This window comes from Hypanus sabinus, chromosome 6 (genome assembly GCF_030144855.1).
Source record: "Hypanus sabinus isolate sHypSab1 chromosome 6, sHypSab1.hap1, whole genome shotgun sequence".
Lineage (NCBI taxonomy): Eukaryota > Metazoa > Chordata > Chondrichthyes > Myliobatiformes > Dasyatidae > Hypanus > Hypanus sabinus.
The window spans coordinates 54,252,544-54,273,827 of NC_082711.1; the positions used below are offsets into that span (position 1 = coordinate 54,252,544).

The 21,284-nt window shown below is 39.1% G+C and overlaps 2 protein-coding genes across 13 annotated transcripts in view; one reads left to right on the forward strand and one right to left on the reverse strand.

Annotated features, from left to right (window-relative positions):
- The window catches only part of nsun6 (NOP2/Sun RNA methyltransferase 6), a 31,612-nt gene extending 19,417 nt beyond the window's left edge, over positions 1-12,195 (forward strand). For all 3 annotated transcript variants that reach the window (XM_059972155.1, XM_059972154.1, XM_059972156.1), the window contains 4 exons: positions 1,798-1,942; positions 2,857-3,005; positions 8,058-8,183; positions 11,377-12,195. In XM_059972155.1, the coding sequence (XP_059828138.1) occupies positions 1,798-1,942; positions 2,857-3,005; positions 8,058-8,183; positions 11,377-11,595 (639 nt within the window). In that variant the 3' untranslated portion in view covers positions 11,596-12,195. The remainder of the gene's footprint in view (positions 1-1,797; positions 1,943-2,856; positions 3,006-8,057; positions 8,184-11,376) is intronic.
- Positions 12,196-12,907: 712 nt separating this feature from the next.
- Positions 12,908-21,284, reverse strand: part of LOC132395472 (voltage-dependent L-type calcium channel subunit beta-2-like) — a 324,563-nt gene continuing 316,186 nt past the window's right edge. For 7 of the 10 annotated variants that reach the window (XM_059972143.1, XM_059972145.1, XM_059972146.1 and 4 more), the window contains one exon: positions 15,846-20,840. In XM_059972143.1, the coding sequence (XP_059828126.1) occupies positions 20,346-20,840 (495 nt within the window). In that variant the 3' untranslated portion in view covers positions 15,846-20,345. Of the gene's footprint in view, positions 15,811-15,844; positions 20,841-21,284 lie in introns of those variants that run through there. The other 3 variants (XM_059972147.1, XM_059972149.1, XM_059972152.1) reach the window with 2 other exon arrangements.

Consider the following 21,284-nt stretch of genomic DNA (forward strand, 5'->3'; position numbering starts at 1 on the left):
TTTTTATTTTGGTGTCTTCCCTCTTCCTTTTCAGTCCTGATGAAGGGTCTCGGTTTGAAGCATCATTTTCATAAATGCTGCCTGACCTGCTGAGTTTCTTCAGCATTTTGTGTGTGGTGCTCTGGATTTACAGCATCTGCAGAATCTCTTGTGTTTAGAAAAGAAATGTCACTTTGAACTTGAAATGCACTGCTAAAGTTAGGTGAAGCTTGGTTTACAGTGAGCTAATCACTGCAGAATTAAGTAGGATCAGGCCAAAGAGGTTTTAGAGCAGGGGAAAAGGATGTGGGGAAGATAATGAAACGGGTTAGTGATCAAAAAGGCTTTTAGTGGAAAGAAGAGGTCAAGGATCAATGGGATGGTGGCATTAGGGGTCATTAGTCAGAAGGATTAGGGAATTGGATAGCATGGGCAGCAGAAGATGGAGAGTGGTTAAATTGTTAGACCAGTAGGGTAAGTGGATTGGTAGAAATGAGTGGTCATTGTGACAATTGTGTCCAAGTGAGAGATACCACAGGGCAAGTATAATACTTAAGGAAACCTGAGCATTCTCAGCATTTGATCCCATGGGAATGTCCCTTTCCGATTACATTGGAATAGACCCCTTGAGCAATCTAGAAACTGTTTCTGCATGATGGATCTTGATTGACAATGCTGAGCATTGCAAGGATATTGCTTTTTCATATACAGGATGCCCCCCATTATTCGAAGGTAGAGCATTCCTAGGAAACCGTTCATAAGCCGAAATGGTGTAAAACAAAGAAGCAATTACCACTAATTTATCTGAGAAAAATTCTTGAGTGTTCCCAGACCCAAAAAATAACCTGCCAAATCATACCAAATAGCACATAAAATTTAAAATAACACTGACATATAGTAAAAGCAGGAATGATATGTTAAATACACCGCTATATAAAGTAGAAATAACATATGTACAGTATAGTTTCACTTACCAGAATCAGGAAGATTAAGCCAAAACCGATTTGTAGTAAAAAAGTGATACGTACACGCACACACCAGCCCGCGCAAGGCTTCACCGTCATGGTAGTCTTTCTCGGGGTAAACACAAGTTTAAAGCAGGCGTCTTTTTTTGTAAAAGCGAAAATCCTCTTTCGGTTAACGAAAACAGGTACTAATCTAAGTCTTTCGTAAAAGTGAAGTTGCGTAAAGCAAACGTTTGGAAAGCGGGGGACACCTGTACCTGGGTCTTTCTATGGTCAGCACTTATGAAGCAAAGAGAATATGACAAGAAAATCACAAACTCTAGGTACCTGATTCTTCTACATACTGATTCATTATTCATTCAAATGAAATTGAATAATCCATATTGCAGCATTATATATTCCATTTTCTTGGTAAGGTTGTTAATTTAGTTGGTAGGGAAATATACCTTCACAAGTTAAACTCTTCTTTATCATGGGACCATTGTCAGATTGTCTATCAAAATTACACAAATGTTTTGAAATTATTTACTCTTTCTTACTTTTATCATTTCCAAGAACTTAATATTTTTCCAAATTTCAGCGTCATCTTTCCACACTGGTCTGTGTTTGCAAAGCACTGTTCCTAATCCACACCTTTCAAGTCTTGCACTGATTTTCAATGAATTCTTTGATCAGTAGAAGAAATATAAAATTAGCTTTTAGTATTGGAAACCTGAAATTCAATTTAAATCTGTGTTATACTTGACACAGTATCTGAAGATCTCCTTCTGCCTTTTGGTTTTGTCCTTGAAATAATGATACTGTATGAAAAAATATTAATATTTTACTAAAATTTGGAACAATTTTTCTACAGGGTGAAGTGATAGCAATTGATAAGATTGCAAGTAAAGTAAGGAAAATAAAGCAGAACGCGGAGAACTTACAGTTGAAGAGTATACAAGTGTTTTGTTATGATGGAACTAAAGTCCTTGCAAAAGAAGGGATTTGGAATGAGCAAGGTATGAAATAAAATAATCACAGAGTAGTGTTGGAAAATGCTAAGAATGTGATTTATATATAAAGCTGTTTCATTCTCCAGAATACCTTTTGCAACTACAGGATTTGAAGAATGTAAATGAAAATTTATCTAACAGCCAAGTATGTGGCCAGTATTTAGTAGTTAATTCCAGTAAATCAGCCAGTTTGTAATTATATTGTCCTGCCTAAAATATACTGTATGAAAAAGAGGAATATGCAAGAAATTATGGTTGATAAAGTATCCCCTTTTTGCCTTGACTATTTATAAGACAGCTTGACAATGATGAGTAATCTCACAATTGAAGTGACTTTGAAAGCTGTAACCAACAGATGTCCATTTTAATTTAAAAGTTTAATAAAACTGCAGGTGCTGGATATTTGAAATAATTAATTTCTTGTGTTTTCTTTGGAGCATCTAAGTTTAACTGCAATTTGTGTTATTAAAGTTAAGAATTCAGTTAAATATTGATATTAAACAGTTGTGGGTATATAAGCTATTGTATGCATTTACTGTGATTTTTAATTAGTATTTTTTTCTTTATCTTGCGGTTACACAAAATGCTTTTGGAATTCAGCAGGTCAGGCAGTATCTAGGGAAGTGAATAAATAATTGATGCTTCGGGTTGAGAACTTCCTTCAAGGTGGAGGAGCAACAAGTCATATTCCATCTAGGATGTGTCTTAGCCTGAAGCATCAATTGTTTATTCCTTTCCATAGACGCTACCTGACCTGCTGAGCTCCTCCTACATTTTGCGTGTGTTGCTCTGGATTTCTAGCAGCTGCAGAATCTCTTTTGTTTATCTTATTGTGCTGCACCGGAGCCAGAATAACAATTACTTCGCATTCCATTACACTTGTGTACTGGAAACAATCTAATTCTTTCAATTAATTGCAGAGGGACCTCCATTCCCCCCAGAAACTTTTGATCGGGTACTTCTGGATGCCCCCTGCAGTGGGTTAGGTCAGAGGCCTAATATGGCCTGTGACTGGAGCTTAAAGGAAATTGCTTCTTACCAGCCTCTGCAGCGAAAGCTATTTAGAGAGGTAAGTGCTGTCCTATTATTGAACTCTCTATACAGTATATAAGCATTTAATTGTATATGTTTCCTGTAATTGCTAAAATTCACTAGTCAACCCTTTTTATACATTTTAATGCAAAAAGGTAAATCCATTTTCTTTTACACGTTGCCTCTTGGTGATTTTGCAGAAAGATCTATTGTTTTGAAATACCCAATTATAATTGACTAATAAATATGATTTTATTTTACCAAAGGTTCATTTAACCCATTTAATGTACGGCAAGTTAAGGTGGGACGTTATTACCTAGGTCATTATTTATCATAAAAGTTAATGAACTTGCAGTTCTGATCTGAATCAGTTACCTGAATCTCCAATGCTCTGCTTTCATGATATCAGCTGGAGCTCATCGAGGCGTGACTGCGCAGGCATGTGCCTGTCAGTAAGTGAGACCGGCAGGAAGAATTTAAAAGCAGAGAGTTTTCTCTTTAGCGGTTTGATTGAGGCATGATTGCGCTTGCGCGTGGATGTCACCAAGTTAAGCTACTGGGGAGAATTTAAAAAGAAGATAGCTTTATAGAGCAGGCAACAGAGTAGAGGGAGTCAGAGCAGGAGAACTTTGTCTCAACGGGGCTTCAACGATGATGGGTCGAGCGAGGTAAATTACTTGTGAAGAATAGGAATAGGAGGTATGTGTATGAGGCTGGTGTTCTGTACTGGGTGTCAGATGTGGGATGACCGTGTTAGGGGACTGGAGATGCAGCTCGATAACCTTCGTCTGGTCGGGCAAGGTGAGGAGGTGATAGAGTAGAGCTATAAGGAAGTAGTTACACTGGGGCCTCGGAAGACAGATAAGTGGGTAACATTCAGGAGAGGGAAGGGCAAGAGTCAGATACTAAAGAGTACCCCTGTGGCTGTTCCCCTTAACAATAAGTACTCCTGTTTGAGTACTGTTGGGGAGGGTGAGCGACCTACCTGGGGGAAGCAACAGTGGCCGTGCCTCTTGCACAGAGTCTGGCCCTGTGGCTCAGAAGGGTAGGGAAGGGAAGACGATGGCAGTGATAGGGGACTCTATAGTTAGGGGGGCAGATAGGCGATTCTGCGAATTCAGTAAAGAAACACGGATGGTAGTTTTTCTCCCAGGTGCCAGGGTCCGGGATGTTTCTGATCGCGTCCACACTATCCTGAAGTGGGAAGGTGAACAGCCAGAGGTCGTGGTACATATTGGTACCAGCGACATAGGTAGCAAAAGAGAGGAGGTCCTGAAAACAGACTACAGGGAGTGAGGAAAGAATCTGAGAAGCAGGACCTCAAAGGTAGTAATCTTGGGATTACTGCCTGTGCCACATGACAGTGAGTATAGGAATAGAGTGAGGTGGAGGATAAGTGTGTGGCTGAGGGATTGGAACGGGGGCAGGGATTTAGATTTCTGGATCATTGGGACCTACACAAAAACGACAGATTGCACTTGAATCCAAGGGAGACCAATATTCTGGCAGGGAGGTTTGCTAAGGCTATTGAGGAGAGTTTAAACTAGAATTGCTGGGGGGTGGGAACTGAACTGCAGAGACGGAGGAAGGGGTGGTTGGCTCACAAACAGAGAAAGTGTGTGGGCAGTGTGAGAGGGAGGATAGGCAGGTGATAGAGAGGGAATGCACTCAGACATGGTTTGAGAAGTGTCTATTTTAATGCAAGGAGTATCATGAACAAAGCGGATGAGTGCAGAATGTGGATCAGTACTTGGAGCTATAATGTTGTGGCCATTGCCGAGATTTGGGTGGCTCAAGGGCAGGAATGGCTACTTAGAGTGCCAGGCCTTAGATGTTTCTGAAAGAACAGGGAGGGAGGCAAAAGAGGTGGGGGGGGGGGTGTAGCACTGCTGATCAGAAATAAAGTTGTAGTAGTGTTATAGCCACTGAAAATGAGGAAGTCATGGAGGGATTGTCTACTGAGTCTCTGTGGGTGGAAGTTAGAAATGGGAAGTGGTCAATAACTCTACTGGGTGTTTTTTATAGACCACCCAGTAGTAGCAGGGACATCGAGGAGCAGATAGCGAGACAGATTCTGGAGCAGTGCGGTAATAATAGGGTTGTCATGATGGGGAATTTTAATTCCCCCAATATTGATTGGCATCTCCCTAGAGACAGGGGTTTAGATGGGGTGGAGTTTGTTAGGTGTGTTCAGGAAGGATTCCTGACACAATATGTAGATAAGCCTACAAGAGGAGAGGATGTACTTGATCTGGTATTGGGAAATGAACCTGGTCAGGTGTCAGATCTCTCAGTGGGAGAGCATTTTGGAGATAGTGATCACAATTCTATCTCCTTTACCATAGCATTGGTGAGGGATAGGAACAGACAAGTTAGGGAAATGTCTAATTGGAGTAAGGGGAATTATGAAGCTATCAGGCAGGAACACGGAAGCATAAATTGGGAAAAGATGTTCTCAGGGAAATGTATGACAGAAATGTGGCAAATGTTCAGGGGATATTTGTGTGGAGTTCTGCATAGGTATGTTCTGATGAGACAGGGAAAGGATGATAGGGTACGGGAACCATCCTTGGTGTACAAAGGCTGTTGAAAATCTAATCAAGAAGAAAAGAAAAGCTTACGAAAGATTCAAAAAACTAGGTAATGATAGAGATCTAGAAAATTATAAGGCTAGCAGGAAGGAGCTTAAGAATGAAATTAGAGGAGCCAGAAAGGTCCATGAGAAGGCCTTGGCGAGCAGGATTAAGGAAAATGCCCGGGACAAGTATGTGAAGAGCAAGAGGATAAGACAGGAGAGAATAGGACCAATCAAGTGTGACAGTGGAAAAGTTTGTATGGAAATGGAGGACGTAGCGGAGGAACCTAATGAATACTTTGCTTCGGTATTCACTACAGAAAAGGACCTTGGCAATTGCAGGGATGATTTACTGCAGGACTAAAAAGCTTAAACATATAGACATTAAGAAAGGGGATGTGCTGGAACTTTTGGAAAGCATCAAGTTGGATAAGTCTCTGGGACCGGACGAGATATGCCCCAGGCTACTGTGGGAAGCGAGGAAGGAGATTGCTGAGCCTCTGGCAATGATCTTTGCATCATCAATGGGAACGAGGGAGGTTCTGGAGGATTGGAGGGTTGCAGATGTTGTTCCCTTATTCAAGAAAGGAAGTAGAGATAGCCCAGAAAATTACAGACTAGTGAGTCTTACTTCAGTGGTTGGTAAGTTGATGGAGAAGATCCTGAGAGGCAGAATTTATGAACATTTGGAGAGGAATAATTTGACCTAGGAATAGTCAGCATGGCTTTGTCAAAGGCAGGTTGTGTCTTATGGCTAACATGAGAGGACACCGGTTTAGGGTGCTTGGAAGCAGGTACAGAGGAGATGTCAGGGGTAAGTTTTTCACGTAAAGAGTGGTGAGTGCATGGAATGGGCTGCTGGCAATGGTGGTGGAGGCAGATACGATAGGGTCTTTTAAGAGACTCCTGGATAGGTACATGGAGCTTAGAAAAAATAGAGGGCTATGTGTAACCCAAGATTATTTCAAAAGTAAGGACATGTTTGGCACAGCTTTGTGGGCTGAAGGGCCTGTATTGTGCTGTAGGTTTTCTATGTAGAGCAATAGATGTAGTGTATATCGATTTCAGCAAGGCATTTGATAAGGTATCGAATGCAAGGCTGATTGAGAAAGTAAGGAGGCATGGGATCCAAAGGGACCTTGCCTTATGGATCCAGAACTGGCCTGCACACAGAAGGCAAAGAGTGGTTGTAGATGGGTCATATTCTGCATGGAGGTCTGTGACCGCTGGTGTGCCTCAGGGCTCTGTTCTGGGACCCCTACTCTGTGATTTTTATAAATGACTTGGATAAGGAAGTGGAGGGATGGTTAGTAAATTTGCTGATGACACAAAGGTTGGGGTTGTTGTGGATAGTGTGGAGGGCTGTCAGAGGTTACAGCGGGACATTGATAGGATGCACAGCTTGGCTGGGAAGTGGCAGATGGAGTTCAACTCAGATAAGTGTGAGGTGGTTCATTTTGGTAGGTCAAATATGATGGCAGAATATAGTATTAATGGTAAGACTTTTGGCAGTGTGGAGGATCAGAGGGATCTTGGGTTCTGAGTCCATACGACTCTCAAAGCTGGTGCATGGTTGACTGTATGGTTAAGAGAGCATATGGTGTATTGGCCTTCATCAACTGTGGGATTGAGTTCAAGAGCCAAGAGGTAATGCTATAGCTACATAGAACCCTGGTCAGATCCCACATAATACTGTTCTCATTTCTGGTCACCTCACTATAGGAAGGATGTGGAAACTATAGAAAGGGTTCAGAGGAGATTTACATGAACGTTGCCTGGATTGGCCAGCATGCCTTATGAGAATAGGTTGAGTGAATTTGGCCTTTTCTATATGGAGCAATGGAAGTCATGAGAGGTGACATGATAGAGGTGTGTGGATAGTCAGAGGCTTTTTCCCAGGGCTGAAATGACTAACACGAGAGGACACAGTTTTAAGGTGCTTGGAAGTAGGTACAGAGGAGATTACAGGGGTAAGTTTTTTTATGCAGATTGTGGTGAGTGCGTGGAATAGGCTGCCGGCGATGGTCTTAAGAGACTCCTGGATAGGTATGTGGAGAATAGAAAAATACAGGGCTATGCGTTACTCAAAGTAATTTCTAAAGTAAGTACATTGTGGGTTGAAGGGCCTGTATTGTGTTGTAGGCTTTTCTATTTATTTTGTTTTTTCTATGAAAACCACTCCCAAGTCCAAGTTAAAAGATTGGTTCAAATCCCAGTTCAGGAGCCTTAAGCTAAAAAAAGCCAAGTCTGACACTCCAGTGCAGTCCTGGAAGAGTTCGACAGTCATCTGACTCTTCTGGAAGAGTCATCTGAGAGTGCAGTTTTCCTTGATGTCTCTGTTTGCTCCTCTGTCAGCAGAATTTAAAAAAAAATGTAAATGTTCTTTTCACTTTGCTGTTCAATCATCTTCAAATACTGTTTCCATCAGTTTCTGTTTTTGTTACAATCCTAACTTTGGGATTATTTTGATGGAGATGATATTTGATTTGTTCACTAATTGAAGTATTTTCTTAGGCAGTCGAGATACTAAAGCCTGGAGGCATCTTGGTCTATAGCACCTGTACAATAACATTGGCAGAAAATGAAGAACAAGTCGCCTGGGCACTAAGTACTTTTCCTTGCTTACGGCTCCATCAACAGGTATTATTTACAGTGTTTAGATACATTGCTTAATGCTGTTCAAAAAGTACACTCAGGGCCACTCTTTTAGGTACAACTAAACACCTACTCATTAAGCAAATATCTAACTATGCACTCATGTAGCAGCAACTGAATGCATAAAAGCATGCAGACATGGTGAGGAGGCTCAGGTTTAGTTAAGACCAAGCATCAGATTCGGGAAATAAATGTGGTCCGAGGGACTTTGACCATGAAATGATTGTTGGTGCCAGGCAAGGTGGTTTGAGTATCCTGGAAACTACTAATCCCTTGGAAGATTCACACACAAGAGTCACTAGAGTTTACAGTGTACAGTGCAAAAACAAAAAAAAAAATCCTCTGAGTGTCAGTTTAGTGGGTGAAAATGCCTTAATGAGAGAGGACAGAGGAGAATGGTCAGACTGACTGTAACTCAAATAACCACACATTACAACAGTGGTATACAGAGGGGCATCTCTGATCGCATACCAGATCGAACCTCGGTGGATGGGCCAGCAGAAGAGCACATATACTCAGTGGCCACTTTATTAGTTACAGGAGGCAGTTAATAAAGTGGCCACTGAACATATAATAATGTTTATAGGCTGATCACTTTAGGGAGATAGAGAAATATCAGTATTGACTGTTGACATTTATTGTCCCTTTTTGTTATGACTTGCATCAAGACACCAGGGAGTATTTTGAACTAGCCTGGCAGCAGTTACTCTGTAGCTGCTAGCAGCAGTGTTTATTTTTATCTGAAGATAGGTAAGTCATCGTGCAGATAGTCATTTTCCCAGGGCTGAAATGGTTGCCACAAGAGGACACAGGTTTAAGGTGCTGGGGAGTAGGTGTAGGTACAGAGGAGATGTCAGGGTTAAGTTTTTTACTTGGAGAGTGGTGAGTGTGTGGAATGGGCTGCTGGCAACGATGGTAGAGACAGATGATAGGGTCTTTTAAGAGACTCTTAGATAGGTACATGGAGCTTAGAAAAATAGAGGGCTATGGGTAAGCCTAGTAATTTCTAAGGTAGGGACATGTTCAACACAAATTTGTGGGCCAAAGGGCCTATATTGTGCTCTAGGTTTTCTATGTTTCTATGTATGTCATTGTGGGTGGCCATTTGGCTATTTTACAATCAGCTTCCTGGCCATCTAGCAGAGGATTCCAGTGCAGTATTGAGTTCTTTCTAGAAGTCAGGCTACTAGGGCAAACTTCAACCTCGACATTGACAGTTGGCATCCACTAAAAGTGACCCAGACTGTTGGAGGTTATCTATGACTTGTAGCAAATACAGGTGCTGAATATTGATTTATTGCTTGGGCAGTCAGTGCATACCAGCACAAAAACTGAATGCTCTCTCAGTCACAAACTGTATTTCACTTTAGTGTGATGTTTTTAATTATTTCTGCTTAGTTGATTCTTTACCTCAGTGCTACTTTTCAGCACTCACTCCCTATCCCTTGTATATCTAAAAAAATTGAGATGTTTGAAAAATTTAAGAAATAATTAAAATTTTTCAATTGTGATAGTTTTGTTTGTGAATCTCAATGACATTTGAAAACTGTTCAAAGTAACCTTCAGAATTACAGCCAGCAAAGCATGGGGGGTAGGGGTGCTGGAGGTGGTGGGAGAAAGTGCAGTTAATTGTCAGCATTTTTAGGGCTATTTAAGCACTTTCATTTTGAAGACCCAGACACTGCTCATACCACATAGTTTGGCTCTGGGATGCTTTGGACCAGCAAAATTTATTTCCTTTATCTGATCAGTTTAAAGTTCAAAGAAAATTTTATTATCGAAGTACATATGTCTTCTGAGATTAATTTACTTGTGACTATACTCAACAAACCTATCGGGAAAAATAAGTATTGAGAGCACGAGATGAAAAGTCTTTGAAAGTGAGTCCAATGGTTGTGGGAACATTTCAACGATGGGTCAATTGAAATTGAGTGAAGTTATTCCCTTAGGTTCAAGAGCGTGGTTGAGGGGCAGTTAGTAACTGGTCTTGAACCTGATGGTGTGTGTCCTGAGGCTCCTGTACTTTCTTCCTGATGGCAGCAAGAAGAGAGCATGTCCTGGGTGGTAGGGGGTCCCTGGTGAAGGATGCTGCTTTCCTGCAACAGCATTTCATGTGGATGTGCTCAGTGGTTGGGAGGGCTTTACCCATGATGTACTGGGCTGTATCTTACTTTTTGTAGGATTTTCCATTCAAGGGCTTTGGTGTTTCCATACCAGCCAGTCAATCTACTCTCCACTACACATCTAGAGAAATTTGTCAAGGTTTTAGATGTCATGCAAATTTCTGAAAACTTGTAGAGGCACTGCTGTGCTTTCATCAGAATTGCACTTACATGCTGATCTCAGTACATGTCCTCCAAAATAATAACACCTAAGAATTTAAAGTGGCTAACCCTCTCCACCTCTGATCTTCCATTGAGGATTGAGTCATGGACCTCTGGTTTCCTTTTCCTGATGTCTATAATCAGCTCTTTGGTCTTGCTGTCATTGAGTAAGTAGCTGTTATGACACCACTCAGCCAGATTCATTACCAATTTTGCCTTGGCCTATAACAGCGGTGTCATCAGCAATCTTGAATACGGCATTGGAGCTGTGCTTAGCCAGACAGTCATAAGTGTAAAGTGACCAGAGCAGGATGCTGAGCACCCAATTTTTTGGTGCACCTGTGCTCACAGAGATCGTAGAGCAGGTATTGCCAGTCTGAGCTGACAGATCTACAAGTACATGAATTGAATTGTTTGAGGACAAATGGGAGGTTCTGGGCAGTGATTCCAGATTGATAGTGTTAGCAGGATCTAAGCTGATGTTGATTTTCTATTTTGGGATGTTACACTTTGTGTGTCTATTTACTTTGGAGGTTTGGATACCTTAAAAAATTAAAAAGGTCTTAGTTGCATATTGATAATTAATCTCACCTGTTCTATTTAAAAAGTAATTCTTGTATCTATAAGGTTTTATTTTAACCTCAGTTTGAAATGTTACACTTGTTATTGCATAATAATGAATTTTGTATGATAACTAAATATATTTTTTATAAAACGACTTAAAATTTCCTGATTAGCATTAATTGGCATCTTCATATGCTTGACATTGATGTTGCTTAAAAGGAACTGTTTTAAAATAGATTTTAAAGGTTTATATTTGGTGAGATTTTTTCAATGATCATCTCTTCCCACAGGAACCTCACCTGGGTGAAGGAGGTATGATGAGTATTGGACTTTCAGAAGATCAGTTGAAATTGCTGCAGAGATTTAATCCATCTAGTGTATCTGTAAAGGACACCTTTGATTATTCTTCACGTATGGATTTCGGTCAGATGACTGATTTAATTAACTTGGCAAATAAGGACACAATAGGCTTTTTTATTGCAAAATTTATTAAGTCACAGGATGCCTAACAGTTACCAGGACTGTGATAAAAATCTACAATTACTAGAAATGAGTATTAAATGAAGTATTTTTTAATGGCCATATTATTTTTATTGTAAAGAATTAAAACTGATTTCCTAATATTTCTGGTGCATAGTCATGTCATTTGTAATAATTCCCTATATATTTTTATAAACAGATTAACAAAAGTTCAACTGACAGCATCATCAGTACATTATTCCTCTGACAGCAAACCAAAGGCATAGTTGCCATGGTAGCAATGGATTATGCCAGCTGTTGGTTGAGATCATATACCATGTGCTGACAAAGATCATTAGAGGCTTTTGCATTTCATTTAGAATCCGGATTACAACATTTATTTAAAACCTCTTTCTCTGTTTTTACTTGAAAACAGAAATGAAATGTTGAATAAATGTGAGATACATATGTCCTTTTTTCATTTACAGTTTATATATAAGGATAACTTAATATTTTAGTAATTAATTTAAAATGGATAAGTATATTTCAGTCTTTTATTTTATGGTTGTAATACATTTTGGATTTAAGCCTTTTATGTGAAGTATTTCTTTGAAAGGACATTATTGAAATGAGCTGTAAAAGCATATCACCTTCCTATCAGTTTCTTCAGCCACACTTGGTCTTACCATTATTTCAAATTTGCACTACTCAACCATGTATCTGTCTTATCCTTAGTGTTTTTTTTTTGCATATCGTCATTCTATTTTTCCTTCCACACATAATCTTCCTGCTTTTCATTCGCTCAGTTATTTTGTAACCTAACTACTTCCTGCTTAACCTATTCTCTGATCAGACTATGGTTCCCACTTTCCCTAACTGGAGCTACACTGCAGTACTGTTCCTTTCGTTAAGTTAGAAATGTGCACTTTTGTAAAGGCAGTATATCTCAGTTCTGCCACTTCTAGCTTCATAACCATAGCCCTCCCCTCCACCCCACTACCCATCCCCGCAGCTTTAGTCATAGCTTATTAGCAATCAGCTTACTTTTTTCAGAAAATGTAACTGCAGGCATTAAGAATCTGAAACAAAAACAGAAATGCTGGACTAACTCAGTTCTGAGGATGGCTCACTTAGCCAAAATGTTAACTGTTTTTTCTTTCCACTATGCTAATTAACTGTTTTTTGTGGTGTTACAGTTTTAGCTCTGCTTTTCTACAGTTCTTAATCTCCTAATAAAATTTGTTACTCGCATAACACTACTTCTCTATTTTGGATCTCACTCCCAACTCAGTAAAGAGTTTGTGCAATTACCCCCCCCCCCCCCCCCCCATGACTACTTGGATATCCTCCAGGTGCTCTGGTTCCCTTCCACAGGGCAAAGATGTCCCAGTTGGTAGGTTAATTGGTCATTGTAAATTGTTCTGTGATTAAATTGGGGGATTGCTGGGTGGTGCAGTTGGAAGGGCCTATTCTGCACTGTATGAATGAAATCTGTGGATGTAGGAGGAAACCCATATGTTCATAGGGAGAATGTATAAAATCAACACAGGCATCACCCAAGGCTAAGGATGGAACCTGGTTTTCTGCTGCTGCAAGGCCATAGCTCTACTAGCTGCAAAACCCTACTGCCGCATAAAATATATTTTATTAAAATACAGGTATCTTCCCTTTCCCATTTTATGTATCTACCAAGAACAATTTTTTTTTAAAAAGTAATGTATCAAAAGATCAGAAATACTGCTGAAGATCAAATTAATTACTATTTGATAATCTTGCTATTAAGTCATTAAAATTTTCAGTGATTTTAGATGCAGTCAGTGCATTTGGAAATAACATGCTCGCTGACAGTCAATACTGGTGCACCTCAACGATGTGTGCTTAGTCCACTGCTCCCTCTACACACGTGAGAGTGGCTAGCCACAGCTCAAACACCATCTATAAATTTGCCAATGACATAACTATTGTTGGCAGAATTTCAGATGACATTGAGGTGGTCTACAGGAATGAGCTGGATCAACCGATTGAATGGTGCTCCAACTATAACCTTGCACTCAACGTCAGTAAAACCAAGGAATTGATTGTGAGTTTCAAGAAGGGAACACACACCAGACCTTATTGAAGGACCAGCCGTGGAAAGGATGATCAGTTTCATGTTCCTAGGTGACAATATCCTTTAAGAGCTATCCTGGGCCCAACATATTGAAGCAATTACTCAGAGAGCACACCAGCAACTGCTTTTCATTAGGAGTTTGAGATTATCTGGTATGCCATGAAAGATTCTTGCAAGTTTCTAGATATACATGCAGAGCATTCTAACTGATTGCAAAATCATCTGGTATGGAGGGGCCACTGCACAGAATCAGCAAAAGCTGCAGAGTGTTGTAAACTCAGCCAACTCCATCGTGGGCACTAGCCTCGCCAGGACCAAAGGCATCTACAGATGGCAAAATCTGTCATTGAGGATTCCCCCCACCCAAGGCATGCCCCTTTTACTACCATTGGAGAGAGATGCTAGGACCTGAAGACCCACACCAACATTTTAGAAACCCCTTCTCATCTGCCATTAGATTTCTGAATAGATTCTGAACCGATTAACACCTCACTATTTTGTTCTCTATTTGTGTATGTATTTCTCATATTTGATTTTATTCTGCTGAACATCCACAGCCCAAGGATAAAGATTAAGTTTTACAAGTTCCTGCATAAAGAAATGTCTTCTCATCTCAGTTGCTTGTTGTGGACTGTCCACAACCCAACTGTACAGTTTGCAAGTCTCAGTTGTGATTGCTTCTCATTGTCAACTCCATTGAGTGAGGGCCAGTCTTCCTAAAGCTTGTGAATGATCAACGATGATCACATTGAATGGCGGTGCTGGCTCAAAGGGCCGAATAGCCTACTTCTACATCTATTGTTTCTTCATCTTTCAGTCCTCTCATCCCAACAATCAACTTTAGAAACATGCTACACTGAAACTAAGGCCTATTTCTAGTTGTCCCTATATTGAGTGCAAAGCTACACAGTATTCCAGGGTGAGGTACAATATCACAATGACTCTTACTTTTGTCTCTAACCTCCTTGCAAAATAACATCCAACATACTGTTACATGTATCTGCAGGTCTGCAACGTGACTGAACCAGTACATCAAGATCCTTTCCCACTACTTTAATTTTCATTCTTCCTGCCAAAGTGAACAATTTAATATTTTCCCACTTACCTAGTCGTGGCTGATTTCTCGATTCTTTACATCTTCATCACAGCTCACTTTTCTGACCGCCTCTGTATCTTTAGCAAACTTGACTACAGAGTTGATAGAGTTATGTAACAAAAACAAAGCCTTTGGCCCAAGTCATCCATGCTAAGTAAGGTGCATTCCTAAGCTAATCCCATTTGCCTGCTATGTAGCCCATATCCCTTTAAACCAGGGGTTCCTATCCTTTTTTAATACTATGGAGCCTTACCGTTAACCGAGGGGGTCTGTGGACTCCCAAGTTGGGAACCCCCTTTCTAATTCTTTCCTATTCCTGAACTTGTCAATATGAATTTTGAAGTATTGTAATTGCACACAAAACTCTCTCACTTCCTCTAACAACTCATTCCATGTACCTACCGTATTGTGAAAAATCTTGCCTTGCAGGCCCCCTTTAAATCTTTTCCTTCTCACCTTAAGTGGATGACATCTAGTTCTAGACTCCCCTACTCTTGGATAAAGACAGTGACCGCCTGCCTTATCCATGTGCCTCATTTTATAAATCTCTAAAGGCATCACTCAGCCTCTCTCACTCTAGGGAAAGCAGTCTTAGGCTATCCGATCTTTCCTCATAACTCAAGCACCACCACCCCCGGTCCAACAATATCCTTGTGAATTTTGGATGCCATGTAATCCCATCTTTTGCACCAGTCTTCCAGATGGGACCTTGTCAAAAGCCTTGCTTAAGTCCACGCATACAGCATTTACCACCCAGATACCATCAATCCACTCTTCAAAAATGATCAATTTATGAGACATATATTACCTTCAGTTTTTCCATTGTCATTTACATACATTGCAAAATCATCAATCTGTTCAATTGCACAGATGCCTCTTTTTCCTGTCAATATTTGCGTGTTATCTGTTGTTCTTATTGCAATAGACACCATGTGCTCCTCTTCATTCCAGTCTCTTTGTTACTGCTGTTTTCCTTCTTTATAGTATTTGTTATGTTTTAAATATTTCCATCACCAGGTTTGTTCACTTAATGAAAAGTTTTATCTGAGGAAGTGGCATCTGTAAGTGGTAAATACAAGTAAAAATTAAACTGTGTTTTGAGCCTGTTCTTAAGCAATGTGTACAATGTCTCATGATTGGATTCCTGAATGATTTTCCACTTCCAGATATAGTTGAGGGAGTTCCAGTGTTGTTCATCAGTTCATCCACTAATCAAAGATTCTGTTCAAATCAATTAAAGGATTGAAGAAAGCTTCATAATCGAGAACTTAAGATACTTTGAAACAAATGGACGCGCATTGGAAGTTGGGTGAACTTTGAATTTCTTCAAAAATTTGAGCATATGCATACAAAACAATAAAGGATAATTTTGTTCAAACATTAAAGTTCATTGGTTTTCAAAATATCATATTTCTGCAGGGTAGGCTGATGTGTTCCAGTAAACAAAACAGGAAGTTCAGTGTAATTTTAATATAGTTAAATTATTTCATACAACTAGCTTTTAGTCAAATGTGTTGTATACAGTAAACAAAATGTCTCAGTGCAGTAGTTGTTCAAAAATTTAATGATCTTGCAATTAATATTGAGTTGATTGAATAGGGTGAGAATCGCTGTAAATTTGTTGTAGTTTGAAAATAGGCTTCAATCAGTGTGCAAACAAAATGCTAGAGGAATGCAGCAGGCCAGGCAGCATCTATGGAAAGGAATAAACGGTCAATGTTTCTGGACGAAACCCTTCATCAGGTCTAGGAAGGAAGGGAGAAGAAGCCAGATTAAAAAGGGAAGGGGAGAGGAAGGAGTACAAGCTATAAGGTGATAGGTGAAACCAGGTGGGTGGAAGAGGGGGATGGTGAGAACTTGGAAGGCGATTGATGGAAAAGGTAAAGTGCTGCAAAGGGAGGAATCTGATTGGAGAGGAAAGTGGACCATAGAACAGGAAGGAGAAGGGGTACCAGGGAGGTATTAGGCAGTAAGAAGAAGAGGAAAGAGGGCAGCCAGAATCCATAAAGAATGGAAGAAATGAGGGAAGGAGCAGGGATAAGAAATTACGGGACATTAGAGAAATCGATCTTCATGCCATCAGGTTGGAGGCTACCCAGATGGAATACAAGGTGTTACTCCTCCAACCAAAGAGTTTCTATAGGAGACCTCATCATTTCTACAGGAGGCCATGGAACAATCTGTTGGAATGGGAATCAGGATTGGAATTAAAATGGGAAATCCTGCTTGTTGAGACAAAATGTCTGAGCAACATGTTAACTACTATCCTGATCACCGAATTCTTCTATTGAAATTGACCTATTGCTAGATTATGTGCAGTAACTGAATGCATATTAGCTTCAAGAGGTAGAGTTTGAAAAGTGAATTTAATTTTTCATTCTACAAGTTTCAACTCCATTTGTGTGTGGAGTTACTGAAAAAAAAGTCAGCTGTCGTGCTCTGGAGGATGAAGAGGTAATCAGTGAGATTGTCTTTGAGCTTCATTTACTGTCTCAATGATTATGCAGATAGAAAGAACACTAGCATACCTCTATCTTTGGTTGTAGATGCTGCTTCCTGGAGAGGAGGAAAGTTGGCAGGGTGTGGGGGAGGGTGGGAAGGGAGTTTGAAATTTATCTTTCTTACTAGAAAATAATCAAAATGAAAATACCTCATTAAAACTGAGTATGATAACGCTACACAAGTTGCAGGACCATAAATTTGCAATCTTTAATTTACATCTTTTTTAATCACTTACACATTTAGTATTTACTTTTCAAGCTTCAGATTTGGTTATTCTAAGATCAGTATGAAGAACTTCAAACACCATTTCAGTGACTGGATGACAATATTGTTCTGTAATTCAATTTGATGGTTTTTAAGATAATACCAAAGGCCAAATTTAGAACCCTGTCTAATCACTGTTCACCAACTATCAAACAATTGGAATGTACCATTTATAGTTGTAAATCATGATGGATTTTCTCCCTCATGTCTTTAAGTTAAAATCTATGCAGTTAACTGTATAGTAGATGACCTACAGACATGTTGTCACATTGGAACATTTGCTTCAAAAAGTTGGAAATACGGATTTAATTTTCCATTCTTTTTCAACTCCATCAGTGTGTGTAGGTACTGTGAAGAATATTAGTTTTCCAGATGTGAAAGTGATTATGTTATGTTGGCTGTACTTTAACGCCCTAAAGATGGACTGGGTGATTGGACAGAGAACAGAATGTTTGCTTCATACATTATTCAAGAAAGTGAAAAAGCACCCATCAGTTCCACTGACGTTTACACCATATCTATACCAAAAGCACATTCACAAAATGTTCTCTATTGTAACAAAAATTTGTATTCATCAACAAATTGCCAAACTGAGTTTTCTTGGACTCAGGAAATCTCCTCAACAAATGAAGCATATATAGCCACAATTGTTTAGACTCCAGTGTTTTTGGACACTCAGTGTAAAGACAACTTAAGAAATAGCAACAGTAGTCAATGAGAAACAAGAGAAACTGCTGGAAATGCACATCTGTCCACAGCATCAGTGACCAGAAAAAGAGCTAATATTTAATATCAAAGATTTTAAACTGTTCCTTTTGCCTTCTGTTAAATCGTCATTGCCTTGGAACAATCATCTTCATAGCTGCTGCTTGATCTACTAAGTATTTTATTTTTATAATAAGTAAGACTGGAATGATTCTTATCTGACTGTTCTCTAGTTTAATCTTTCTGTTTATAAAGGCACTGACGAATGCTGTGATAGGATTCCATGAAAGCCCTCAGATATTTCACTTATTCATCCACTAAAAATAACAATGGGAATGATTCGAAGGAGTACTGACAAATTTACATTATTCACAGGCTAAAGGTGCTGTCTACATGCGTGCTCTTATATTGCATTGATTAGCCACGATGTTTGCCTTTGAAGGCTTTAGATGTGCAAAATCCAGAAGCTCCAAATACCAGTGTTCAGGCCTACCTCTTTGATCTGCACGTTTATTTTTTTTAAACCCCAAAGCACACTCTGGCAACAACTATATTTATGTCAGGTTTCCTACCAGAAAAGTAGGAAATTGGTAAAGTAGGGAAACAGTACTTTTTTCTTTTTTTTTGAAAATAACATCTGAAATTCAAGTGTAATTCACATTGCTATTTTGGGGAAAATACATGGCTTGGTATATTGGAGCAGAGTATAAACATCTCACATGCTAGAACTTTACATTTTTTTATGATAAAGCAGCAACCTATTTCAGGCAAAAGTGATTGGAAGAAAGTACATGTGTGTGTGCACATGCATCTATACGTGTCTTTCTATCTATTCATTATATAACAGAAGCAATGAAGCATTGTGTCTGTAAATGAAATGGCATTTCTATGTTAACATGTACAGCCAACATTTGTCCATTTAAATAAATAACAGTTCGGCAGAATCGACTACTGTCAACACCTACAAAGGCAATAACAACAATATATACAAATGCATATAAATTAGATTTCAAAAATAAATTCCACAAATGTGCAAATACAGTTATAGAACAGCTTTTCTTTTTGCCCATTAAGCAATAAATCAAAGCCATTTGCGAAAATAATTTAACTTTACGGGGGGGAAAGAAACACAGAACCCTCAAGAACCCTAAATCAAAGTAATTCTTGTGACTAACATACATAAATATTAAGTATTTGGTGTTTAACCTAAACTGATTAAGTAAACTGGCCATTGCCTTACCAATTAAAACTAATAATTTTACAAAAACCTAAACAGCAAGTTTTTCTATGTATATCTGTGTGTGTGTATATATATATATATATATATATACACTTTGCATTTTGAATTTCCCAGCCCATTCATTGATGAAATGTTAGATATGTGAAATGATTGAATTAACTACATTTTTTCTAAAATAGGCCAGTTGTAGTTGGCAATGGTAAAGGAGAGAAAGTACATAAAAACAATTTAGAAGCAGGTAAAATGACTAATTATATTTGTGAATGATTTTCAAAGTTATAAGCATAAATAAAATGATACCATACAGTACATAGTACCAATACTTAAAAAATACTTTCCTTTTAATTATATCTGATGTATAAGGCAAGACTAGATTCCCCAAATGCACCCCAACTACAAGTATAAGCCAGAGTGATCTTTAAACATGAACAGATTTCTGCATGCAGAAATTAAACATTTGATGATAAAAAAAAGTAAACAATGTGCTGATGCAACTTTTCCTGAATATTCAGGAATATTGAATTTCCCAACCCCCATTCCACACACTCACACTCACACACACCCACACATACACACACAGATATGTATATATAAAAATGTTGCTTAAGAACATTAACAGTAATTTCATAGTAAAAGTTATTGTTCAGCTGGCAGCCATCTAAACCAAACCAAACCAAAAACATGTACAGTACAAGTCTAGGAGATCTGCAATTGTACCATGGACTTAAGTAAATTATATTGATTCTATTCCCATGCTGGATCAGCAACAACTGTAAGAAGTCTCCAATGTACAATAACTTTTACAGCAGACATAGCAGGTAATGTGTATTTTTTCCTTTTATACACACAAAACTAAAAGGGATGAGGAGCCTTATAGACAAAGTTAATGGCGAATGTACACGTCTTGGTTCCACTCGCTTACATCATTTCTTTTTTTAGATGCAACATCCCCATCCCTTTCACAATGTCTATCCTTTGATTTATGGCGACTGCGCTGTTTGTTGCGTTCATTATGGTCCTGTTCTCGCTCTTGTTCCTTTGAACGATGCCGTGATTCTCTGTGCCTATGGGTGCAGTCACCTTGGACTTCTTCTGTATGGTTGTGATCTTGGTGCGAGCTGTAATGATCACCATGACTATCGGTATAATCATCCTTTGGTTCTATATACACAGAATCCCTGCTGTCTTCCATTTCTGAGTCAAATGTTTCCTGCCTCTCGAGGCCCCGGCTCACAGCACCCCTGTGATTGTGGTGCTTGGCAGAGGAAGAAGTTCGGTGTTGGGGCTTTTTTACTGGCTCTGGTTGCTTTTCTTCCTCCTGGGAAGCAGGCCTCTCAGGTCCTGAATGCAGATGCTTTTGCTCTCCCTGTTTCTGTTCCTGGTTAGTGCCACACCATGCAACAATCCAGTTAGTGATAATTCCATCTTCTAACAAACACTATCTTAGTCTGATTAATGTGCAGAGTTCCATACACAACCCATCTTTCACCCAAATGTAATAGTTTAAAGTTAATGCTGATCTTTTTTGCATTAAGATACTTTAAATAGCCAAGCAATTACTGTCAAATATCTTAACACAAAAGAGCACAGATACTGAATTACATTAATATGGGAAACTAATTTTTATTAAAGAAAATTGCTAACAAAAACTACGTATTATAGTCTTACAGTTATTATTCAGTATCCACAAATATGACACCCCTTCTTCACCCATGTTAACCAGGTTACAATTGCTTTTTAAGTAAGCATGCAGCCTCTGTTTACATGTGTATGAAGGCTATTTCACATTGAAGACAAGAAACTATTTATAAGAAAATAGATT